At 41.3% G+C, this 12,110-nt stretch overlaps 1 protein-coding gene across 1 annotated transcript in view; it reads right to left on the bottom strand.

The window, feature by feature from the left end:
• The window catches only part of sez6b (seizure related 6 homolog b), a 565,878-nt gene that overhangs the window by 507,241 nt on the left and 46,527 nt on the right, over positions 1–12,110 (bottom strand). The window contains exon 2 of the mRNA XM_060943954.1: positions 3,047–3,087. Within this exon, the coding sequence (XP_060799937.1) occupies positions 3,047–3,087 (41 nt within the window). The remainder of the gene's footprint in view (positions 1–3,046; positions 3,088–12,110) is intronic.

The following is a 12,110-nucleotide window of genomic DNA, read 5'->3' as shown; positions in this document are numbered from 1 at the left end:
CGGTGCATGAGGGCAGGTATAGCACAATAGAAAAGGAATGCCTCGCCATCAAATGGGCGGTCCTTGCCCTCCGCTACTACCTGCTGGGGTGCCCTTTCACCCTCTGTTCGGACCACACGCCCCTGCAGTGGCTCCACCGCATGAAGGATGCCAGCGTGTGGCTCACCCATTGGTATCTGGCACTCCAGCCGTTTAAGTTCGAGGTGGTCCACAGGCCGGGGACGCAGATGGTTGTGGCGGATTTCCTCTCCTGTCGGGGGGGGGGAGAGTCAGCTGCAGGCCGGACGGCTCCCCAGCCTGAGTCGGGCAGTGGGGGTATGTGGCAGCGGGGGCGTGGTCAAGCATCGGTCTGTGAATGGAGGGCAGAGTCAGGGAAGGTAAGTGGCAGAATCACTGCACCTGATGTGAATTAACCTGTGTTTGTGTGTCTCCCCCAGTGACCACGCCCTTTAAAAGGAGAGAGAGAGCAGAGAAAGGGAGCTCTCTCCCCAACCAGAACACTTGTTTGTGTGCGTGTGTGACTGGGAGAGTGTGGAAAGCTGAAAAGCTATTAATAAAAAGAGTTTTTGTAACACTCAGTTCTGGCCTGTTGTGCTCCACCCGCTTCCAACAGTCCTTACATCGAGTCACAAGTCCTTAGAATTAGGGCACGAGTCAGACTCGAGTCTGAGTCCTGGACTCAAGTACTACAAGCCTGATTACACCAGACACACTTGCTAATCCCCAGAGAATTAAAAGCGGTAGATGAAATTGTGTGGCGCATTCACACCCTTCTACGGGGGTCCAGGGGCATTCCCCCACCCCTGGAAAATTTTAGGGGGAAAAAGTGGTGTAAAATGGTGCATTCTCCTGCATTCTGAGTGCCATATTTGAAGAAAACTCATCAAGAAATCATACCGACATATTTCACATAATGCATGCTTCTCACCTTGCCTTGATGCTTTGATGCATGGATGATCCTTTGACCAATTCAGCTTCAACTTGTTGTCACTTTTTTCTTTGGAGTTTTCATTATTCACAATGACCAGAGTGTGTTTGGTTTTTACAAATACTGGCACGATTTGTTGTAACATGTGACCTCATTGCTGATTGGCTAGAACCATAACGAGAGCCAATGGAATAGCATGATAGAGCAATACAATTTAGATTGAACATCATTACCGTGCCATTCCATTGGCTCTCAACTTCACTTAACTATTTGGCGCTATATACTTGTGTCCCCTGTGCTGAAAACAGATGATGCGAGATTGGAAGAGCAAATCCATCAGTGTTCGCTGATTATTTTGTAAAGCGGTAGATTTTAGAACGAATAGCGGTAGGCGGTATTCACCTGTCAAAAGTGGTCGACTACCATGTGAATCAGTAGACATGGCAAGTATGCACCATATGGCCAAATGTTTGTGGCCAGCTGACCATTACACTTATTTGTGCTTTTTGAACATCCCATTCCAGATTTAGTCCTTCTTAACCACCACTCGTCTGGAAGGCTTTCCACTCGATTTTGGAGCGGGACTGTGGGATTTGTGCTCATTCAGCCACAAGAGCATTAGTGTGGTCAGGTATTAATGCCAGTGCTGGAGGTCTGTGGCGCAGTCAGCATTCCAGTTCATCCTAAAGGTGTTCAGTGGGGTTGAGGTCAGGGCTCTGTGCAGGACACTCAAGTTCTTCCACTCCAACATGAGTAAACAATGGACATCACTTTGTGCACAGGGGCATTGTCATACTGGAACATGTTTGGGCCCCTTAGTTCCACTGAAGGGAAATTGTAATGCTACAGCATACAAAGACCTCTTATACAATTGTGTGCACCCAATGAACTATTATTATGTACGTTCTCTCCATCTGGTTTCGGGCTCTGTATACAGTAATAAGGCCAGCGTTATATGCTCAAAAAAAAAATCCTGCTAATCCGACATACTGATGTCCTTTACACACATACACACCATCACCAGGATGGCTGTGTTTCTCCTGTGCAGGAGAAAACAGCATTGTTGCTTCCTAGATCCATATAAATCATGAAAATACTAAAACAAAAAGGTCAGTAAGGTTCACATTAGCTTAGATATTCTGGTGAAGCAAATACAAAACTTGCCACACTGGAGTTGTGAAAGCATATTGGAGGGCAGCTCTGAAAACCATTACTAGAAACATAAAATAAAATAACAGACAAAATAACTCAAATATATATATATTTTTTATCTTTCCACAAAATGCTCCTTTCACTGGTAGATTGCCATCCTGGGCAAGGAAAGACATTAAGATTTTCACAGCATAGTTTCTTGCGGTGCTTCCCTTATAAGATTGTAATATTGAATGTTTTTTTCCCTCCAAACATATTGCATCGGATATGACCAAGGCAAATAACTGCAAATAAAAAGATCTTGCTCAGACGTCATTATAAAACACTTCTTTGACAAACAATTTTTGAAAACATCACTCTATTTCTCCATACGTCTCCTCCAAAATAATCCACACTTTCAGAATATTATGAACAGACTGGGCTGCAGAACTTAATATATGCAATATGGAAAAAAAAAAGCGAATATCCTTTTTTATTATATAGACACAAGTGTGTTACTGGGAAATACGATACTCATATTTTTCATGCAAACTACATCCGAGACATTTAGTAATATATTTTCCAATATCCTCACTCGTGAGGTAATCGATGAATCGTGTTGATTAAATTGCATAGGGTTTTTTTTTGTTTGTCTGTTTGTGAATGTGTCTATATAATAAAGAGAAAATCACACGTTGACTTGAAGATATGAAGTTTCTCTTCTCATGTTGAAAAATTCATTTTTCATACGAAATACATTGTGGACCTGAGTGACATATTTAAATAACATTGGCTGGCTTTTTTTCATGGTATATTAGATGTATTCCATTCAGCTAGCATGATACTGAATGAGTCGAAGACAAGTAGCCGAATGGAATCTATCTGATATACCATGAAAAAAAACAGCCAATATTATTATTATACATATACATTCAATAGAACAATTATAGATTTTACAAAAAGTTAAGAACAGGAGGGGTTACTTACCAATACAGAATGCTGATTCTGATCCAATGTAATTCAATGCTCTGTCAATACAATGTACATGTACAAAGTCAAAGTTCTTACAATAAAAATGGTCCCACTCCAAAACGTCCAACTCCAGAAACTCCTGTTTATCCCTTGTAAGTATGCGTGAAGACTATCTAACGAAGTTTTGGTAGTCTTTCAGGCGTTCAACGCGTCTTTCTCTTTCAAAATTCTCTCAAAATCTTCCGTATTTAATGAAGCAAATCCGGCGGCCATGTTTGTTTACAAACTGTCACAGTCACTCGCTAACACAGAAGTTTTACGTCTCCGATGTGTCTCTTTTCCAGTTTTTCAATGTCCATTGGTATGTTTTTCTCTTGTAAATATGTGTGAAGAATATCTAATGAAGTTTTGGTAGCCTTTCGGGTGTTCAGGGCGTCTTTCTCTTTCCCGGCGAACAAAGAAATACTTCTGCGCATGTGCAGCAGAAAACTCTCTCATTAAATATTCACATCATCTCTGATGTGTGACATCGTGTTGTCTTGACAACCATGCAATATAGTAAACCATATTCAACGCTCATTCATAGAGTGACGTAATACATGTAGGATAAGCGATATGCTAACGATATTGCATGCTATCAAACCAAATGAACAAAACCCGCTAGAAGGGAATAGAACACGTGTTTTTATTCCATCGAAAAAGTGTCCTTTATGTATAATAATTCCTGGTATTTCATTCTGATAACATCACTCCCTCCCAGTGTTGTCCAGCTGACTGGATGCGTGTTGTCAAAATGGCGAACCGATTCAAAATTAAAATTCTTTTGGTTAACTTGCGTATTTTTTGTGCATGTGTCCATATAATAAAAATAATATTATACGGTGGTGTGAAGATATGAAGTTTATCTTCTCTTGTTGAAAAATATTTCACTTGTTCACTTCACTCACTCGTGATATATATCACCACTCGAAGATAAACTTCATATCTTCACGCAACCGTGTAATATCCTCTATGTATTTCAGTCTCTTGTCCTGACTGATAATATTAAAACTTTCAAGTTTTCCAGATTCTGAGACTGCTTATAAATGGGATATTCAGTTTGCTTTCTGCTATATCACACTCATAAATATGTACAGTTCCCTTTGTGGAGGAAATCAGATTTCCCCAGAGTGATCACCAACAAGCTATTCTTTCTTTAAAGGTGACACATTATATTATATTATATTATATTATATTATATTATATTATATTATATTATATTATATTCTTTCCCATGAGTTGACACAGTTCCCTGAGGTCTTAATGAAATATCTATGACATGCTTTGGTCAAAATACCACAAGGATAAAACACCACAAGCTCCCTTCTCCACCTGTCTAAACAGCCCTGTTCAAAACTGCTGATTTGAGTCCCTGCTCCTTTAAATGATAAGGAGCCACTGCTCAAACCCCACCCTATCCCACCCCCTTATTCCAGCCAATCAGGTAGCACTTTCTTCATGAATATTCATTCACAAAGGCAGTTCTCAAGCCATGAGTAGAGATACTCAGATGAGTGGATATAGTCATAGAGCAGTCACTTTTAAACCACTACTAGAGGTTCAACTGTTCATCAGACAAGACTGGACACCATCATATACATTCAATATGGAGATAATGAATACTGACAATAATGAATTCCCATTTAAACATGATAAAGTGGTTAAAACAAACAGCAAGTAAATAACAAGCCGTGATACAGTGCACTGAAGACTTCTGCCTGTCTGCTGTTATTTTGATGCATGACCTTTCCAATGGAAAGCTGTTCTTCCACTTATTATGATTCACCCAAGAGTGCCTGGTAATTGTAGCTTACATAGTTATTTTGAGGGGAGGACTATTACCACAAAAAATAATTCTTTCAACCAAAAACACGAGTGAAAATACTGACTTTGTGATTTGTTTGCACCTTGTAACTTGCTTATGTAACTGATCAAGGTGGGGGGTTTTACATAAAATACAAAGATGTAGAAACACTGAAGGCAGAACTTAAAGCTAGATGGTCTTTCGATTTCATAAAATCAGTGAAATTTAGTTCCCTCTGAAATGTGGTCATTGTGATTATATGTTTATTTCTGTAATATCTTTTTTTTTAAAAAAAAACTCAGGCCATTCTGTGGCTGGGAAGTTATTTAATTTGAGGGTATTCCCGAGCAAATACAGTAATGTGCATGAAATCGCTCGCTTCGCGCAGTCAAGCAGACAGAGGAAGTCCGTGTGTAGATGCGCAGGTTTACCTTCTTCTTCTTTTGGGTTTTACGGCAGCTGGCATCCACAGTGTTGCATTACCGCCATCTACAGGTTTACCTTTGACCGTGCACTGACAGTTCCATCATTCTGTCGCTAAACGAACAGCTGATCACACCAAGGTGCTCGCTGACCGCCGATATTTATTAGTTCAGTCCTGCGTTTCCTTTCCTTCGCAACATAACGTCTTTTCTTCTCGCTTTCCGTTACTGTAGTCGGTCTTTCACGTTTCATTCGCATCCTCTTTTTCTCTCCTGTTTCAAATTTGTATCCCACAATGCCTTGCGCGAACAGGGAAAACCCACCATGTGATGCATGACGTAGTATCTTGAATTGGGTCATGGTGAAGCAGGAAAAAATAGCAGAGAATTTAGGGCCACGTGGCTCTAAATTAATTAATTGTTCTATTTAAAAAACCTAATAAAATTGGAAGTCTGTGATTCGAATTCAGTAGCTTTCAGTCCACTAAACAGAAATAATTGGGTGTCAGAGAAAATTATTTTTATGACCTACACTTGACAAATCTGAAAGGCAGTCTAGCTTTAACCTCGAATGTGCAATGGTCCCAGAATGAGTATTTCCACTGAGAGTAAGGATTGTACAGTAAGTTTGGTAACAAGTTGCTTATCTGTATGAGCCTCATCATCAGGCTTCACCTACTGAATGTGTGCAAACACTGCTGTCATTTTAGGATAAAGATATACTTGAACTGGCTAAATAAAAATATTCACACTTAAGCTAAACATGCCTACATATGAACAGAACAAACTATTAATAAACTTTATATTTTGTTCATTAATTCTGCTTTTTCAAAGCTAGTGAAAATACTGAAGTGAAAATATTGACTTTATGGCTTAATTGCACCGTTTTGTATCCTACGGAGAAGTAGAAATGCTTAAAAGTTTAGCTTTCATGTCACCTCAGTTCCCTGATGAGCACTAAGGTCACATATACAGCAACACAGGCAGACATTAACAGAGTGGTGTGACAGCACTTTTATCCCACTGCCTCGAAAATAATTGCAGTATCATTTTCCACTCACAATCACTTACTGATGTCATTCCAAAGCAGCGTTCCTGGGAACACCTGACACTGCAGTTTATACACGACTTAACAGCACAGCAATGCTCCTTTAAAAAGCCTAAGAGAGCTGCCATATATCATGTCACCTTTGTGTGCAAGTGTGAAGTGGCTCAGTGCTTTCACAGAACCTCACACGTGAACACCATTGTATTTTATTTGCTATCAAGTGGGGCAGCACTGCATGTTATCAGCACCTTTATGTTCAAGGGAGTAATTATGACACAGCTAAACAGTTTAATTAATTAAGAAGCCTGTTTCCAATTAAACGCTCCACTCTTTAGACATAAAATAACGTGCCATAATTGATCCACTACCAGAAATCTCAAAGAGGCTGATATATCTCAGAGGTCAGAGGTCTGAAGTGGAGGAAATCCATTCTAGTGAGATGATGTGGGAAATCAAGTCTAATTGGAATGCGGGTCCAACAGGATTACTTGAGAAATTTCAAGTAGAGGCTGAAGTGTGTGAACTATAGTTTTAGCAGCAAGAAAAGTAACAGTATACTTCAGAGATGATTTTATACATGTAGACAGCAGCTGAGAAATTTCCTCAGTTATTAAAAGCTACCTGTCAATTACAGGGAAAATGTGTTAAAGGTTCTGTTTAGAAATAAAGGGTCGATCGAAACAGATCTTTGAATACATTAAAATAATTCAACCCAACATGACATTTAACCATGTGTCCAAAATCACTCCCTACTCACTATACAGTGAACCTGTTAGGGTTTTGCTGGGAATCGAACCTGGAATGCTGGTGTAGTGATCCAGCAAACCCCCACTAGGCCACCAAGGAAATGACTCAAGTGCAGAGGCTTGAGGAGAAAGTAGAGTATCAAAAAACAGTTTATTTACAATATATACACTGTATACAATCCAGGGCAAAAAACAAAAAGTATAATCCAAAGGTTCAAAGTCCAAAAAATGAGAAAAGAAGAGGCAAAATGCAAAATGCTCAGAAGATCCAAAAAGGTAGTACAAAGTCCAAAGAAAAGAAAAGGCAAAATGCAAAATGCTCAGAAGATCCAAAAGGGTAGAACAAATCCAAAGAAAACAAAATACCAAAAAATACAAGAGCATAAGCAAGTCTGGTTAACACCAGACCATATCACAAGTGAAATATGGTCTGGAATCCACCTATTGAATTTCTCGTAGGGGAGGTGTGGTTTACGATTGTCAACGGCCGTTTATTGGACGTTGCAAATGTCTATCATTTGGCGTATACGTAGCCCATGGCCAATCATGGCAGTTGTACCCGGTGACGTAGTTAGAGCGACGAAGAGGCGAAGAAGAGAAGGAAAGAGAAAGAGAAGGCAAACAAAAATAGGAAAACAATGGCACCGAACGATTACTGCCGTTTGTGCAAGACAAAGCTTGATCGAAAGTTTGGTTCGTATCGCTCGCCGCCATGTTAAATGTAATCTGTAAACAGTCCCAAATAAACTACAAGCTTCCGTTTGTCGAGTAGTATGCGTCACCGTCTTTCCACCCCTCCCCACTCTCTGATTGGCTCCCTAACTCAGGCGAGCCTTTAGACCAGGGGTGTCAAACCTGATCCATAAAGGGCCTTGTGGCTGCAGGTTTTCATTCCAGCCATGCAGCAGCACACCTGACTTGGCTCATTCAATCAACTGAACTGTCTTCACACAGTCAAATACTTGCAGCCACACCCACCCTTGATTAAAGGGTGGGTGTGTCAGTTGATTGAATAAGCCAAATCAGGGTGCTGCTGCATGGCTGGAATGAAAACCTGCAGCCACACGGCCCTTTATGGATCAGGTTTGACACCCCTGCTTTAGACCATAGTTTCCATGCTGTCTTTTCAGATCGGAACGATTGTGCAACGCAGCATGGGATTTCCCAGGCTAAAGGTACACGGGAAAGAGGCAACAAACCATAGGTAGCACAAAGACTCCGTGACTAGGGACCAAACTGAGGGAGTATATATACACCAAACTAAATGGGAAACAGGTGACACTAATGAGGACAAACAGGCAATCAACACAAACACAAAACACAGGAACAGTGGCGGCCTCTAGAGGCCAAAACAAACAAGACAAGATAAGGAAATAACAGCGGCCTCTAGAGGCCAAAACAGTCCCAGTCCTAACAGGACCATACATACATATAGTGGTTTTGTAGTGCTGTCCGAATGTATAGTAAGAATTATTACACCCTACAGTATATAGTGCACTCAAAGTATCCCACAATGCATCACAAAAAGTAGTGTACGACCGATTTGTCACTAACCAAGCAATATATCCCATCATGCATTGCGGCCACGCTGAAAGAAATCAAATCAAAAGCCTCAAATTTGATGTAATAAAAGGCAGCGGCGGGCGGCACGGTGGTGTAGTGGTTAGCGCTGTCGCCTCACAGCAAGAAGGTCCTGGGTTCGAGCCCCGGGGCCGGCAAGGGCCTTTCTGTGTGGAGTTTGCATGTTCTCCCCGTGTCCGCGTGGGTTTCCTCCGGGTGCTCCGGTTTCCCCCACAGTCCAAAGACATGCAGGTTAGGTTAACTGGTGACTCTAAATTGACCGTAGGTGTGAATGTGAGTGTGAATGGTTGTCTGTGTCTATGTGTCAGCCCTGTGATGACCTGGCGACTTGTCCAGGGTGTACCCCGCCTTTCGCCCGTAGTCAGCTGGGATAGGCTCCAGCTTGCCTGCGACCCTGTAGAAGGATAAAGCGGCTAGAGATAATGAGATGAGATGAAAAGGCAGCGGCAAAGAAGAAAGTATTCAGCCTTGATTTAAAAGAACTGAAAGATGCAGCAGACACAAAGTACTTTGTATTGATTAATATGGGAAATACGCTCAGTATAATATGAATTTATCACAAAAATACATGCATGTATTTATTATTTTGAAAACCCACCAGCCGACTGATCTGGCATGTTTTAATTGTGCGACAGTAATGACGTAAATAACAGCATGACGGAGTAGTGTCTGAAAGTTTGGGGGGGGGTTTTCGAGATGAGATTTTATCAATGAGCTCACTATATAGTCCTCTATATAGTAATTCCCCATGTAGGGAGTAGTGAACGAGTGAGTGATTTCGGACACAGGGTTAATCACATAGTTCAATTTACATACATGCACATTCAGGTGTTTGACGTTGTTCATCATGTTGTTTATCTTCTGCAAGATGATGTTTGAAGATATGAGTTTTTTTTGTAGAAGTGTGCCAATAGGGAGGATCACACTTTATCTGTCCATGACAGGCCTGGACAGCAGGGAACATGACCAACTGACCCTCTCTACACCATTCTATCAGTGGGAGCCATCTGTTTAGCCAAATGGCCTGAAACTCCACAGCACACACAGAGAAGCCTAGTCTCAGCCTTTTCAAAGATGCCTGCCAGACACAGCCCTCTGTTCTTTTGTTACAATCCCCTCTTCTCTTCCTTTATCCTCTATAAATCCCTCCATCAATGTTCCAATATACGGTAAATCAAAGAAAAGCAGGGGGAAACATCAGAAATGGTTCAAGTAGCAACAGCAGCCTTCATAATGGCTAGTATCAGAATCTGTAAAACATTAAAGAGAAGATTTAATTGTAAAACAGCCCAGAACAACCTAGAATGTAAGTTGAGACAGGGGAAATGAGAACGTATAATCCCAATTCCAAAAAAAAGAGACACTGTGTAAAACGTAAATAAAAACAGAATGTAATAATTTGTGAATCATGGAAATCCTATATTTCACTGAAAATAGTACAAAGGCAACATATCAAATGCTGAGACTGAGAAAAAAATTTTTTTTTTTTTTTTAAATATATGCTCATTTTAAATTTGAGACCAACAACACGTTTCAAAAAAAGTTGGGACAGGGCAGCAAAAGACTGAAACAGTTGTGTAATGTTAAAAAAATAATTTGGTTAATTGGCAACAGGTCAGTAACATGACTGGGTATTAAAAGAGCACCCTAGAGAGGTAGAGTCTCTCAGAATTAAAGATGGGGAGGGGTTCACTGCTCTGTGAAAGACTGTGTGGGCAAACAGTGCAACAATTTAAGAATAACATTCCTCAATGTAAAATTGCAAAGAATTTGTGGATCACGTCATTTACGGTACATAATATCATTAAAAGATTCAGAGAATCTGGAGAAATCTCTGTATGCAAGGTGACACTGCATTAAAAACAGACACGATTCTGTAGTGGAAATCACTGTGTGGGCTCAGTAACAAAATCCATCATCTGTGAAAACAGTTCGTAATTGCATCCACAAATGCAAGTTAAAACCAGATATAAACAATATCCAGAAACACCGCCACCTTCTCTAGGACCGAGCTCTTTTACAATGGACTGAGGTGAAGTGGAAAACTAGGACTGAGCTCTTTTACAATGGACTGAGGTGAAGTGGAAAACTAGGACCGAGCTCTTTTTCAATGGACTGAGGTGAAGTGGAAAACTGTCCTGTGGTCTAATGCAGTGTTTCTCAACCACTGGGCTGATTTTTTTTCTTTCAATTGAAGCTAATTTTTACTCGTAGTTGGGTACAATTGCTGGGTGGCATCTGACGTCATATCCGCCTCACTAAGCTATGGTCACACTACAGCTCGCGATGCTTTGCGATGGGTTATCGATGAAAATGAGGCATTTTGTTGGCAATACATGGCAATATACACATGAGCTAAAAGTTGTGGTCACACAGCAGGCGAACAGTTGACTGTCACACCTTTGTCCAAATGCCTCGATGGCAGCATATTACTCCAAAACCTTAAATTTTTATTTAAGGGTTTGGAGTAATGTGCTTTCATCCAGACAAAATCTTTTTCAGGGAAGGACTTGCTTCTTTCAGCAAGACAATGCCAAAACGCTTTCTGCACATGTTAAAACCGCATGGCTCTGTAATAAGAGAGTCTGGGTGCTAAACTGGCCTGCCTGCAGTCCAAACCTGTCTCCCATTTAAACATTTGGTGCATTATGAAGCGCAAAATATGTCAAAGGATGTTTGAGCTGTTGAGCAGCTGAAATTGTATATCAGGCAAGAATAGGACAACGTTTCACTTTCAAAACTACAGCAATTGGTCTCCTCAGTTCACATTTTAGTTAAACATTTACAGAGTATTGTTAAAAGTAGAGGTGATGCAACACAGTGGCAAACATGCCCCTGTGCCAACTTTTTTGAAACACATTGCTATAGCATCAAATTCAAGATTGTAGTCGACTTCAGGAGAGGTCACTCACAGCATCCCCCTCTAACCATCGACGGTGCTGCAGTGGAGAGGGTGAGCAGCACCAAATTCCTAGGGGTGCACATCGCTGAGGACCTCTCCTGGTCCAACAATACCGCATCGCTGGCCAAGAGGGCTCAAACTTGCCTCTACTTCCTCCACAAACTGAGAAGTGCACGAGTCCCACCCCCCATCATGAGCTCTTTCTACAGGGGCACCATTAAGTGTCCTCACTGGCTGCATCACTGCGTGGTATGGAGGCTGCAATGCCTCCTGCCAGAAGACTCTGCAACGCATAGTGAACACAGCCAGCAAGATCATTGGTACCCCTCAGCCCTCCCTTATGGACATCTATCACTCCCATCTCACCCACAGAGCCATCAGCATCGCTGGTGACACCTCCCACCCTTCACACTAACTCTTCAGCCTCCTGCCCTCAGGGAAAAGGTACCGGAGCCTCCGGGCCTGCTCCACAAGACTACTGAACAGCTTCATCCACCAGACTGTCAGGATGCTGAACTCTGTCTATTACCCTACCCC

This window comes from Neoarius graeffei, chromosome 17, assembly GCF_027579695.1.
Source record: "Neoarius graeffei isolate fNeoGra1 chromosome 17, fNeoGra1.pri, whole genome shotgun sequence".
Lineage (NCBI taxonomy): Eukaryota > Metazoa > Chordata > Actinopteri > Siluriformes > Ariidae > Neoarius > Neoarius graeffei.
This window is presented reverse-complemented; position numbering and strand designations above follow the sequence as displayed.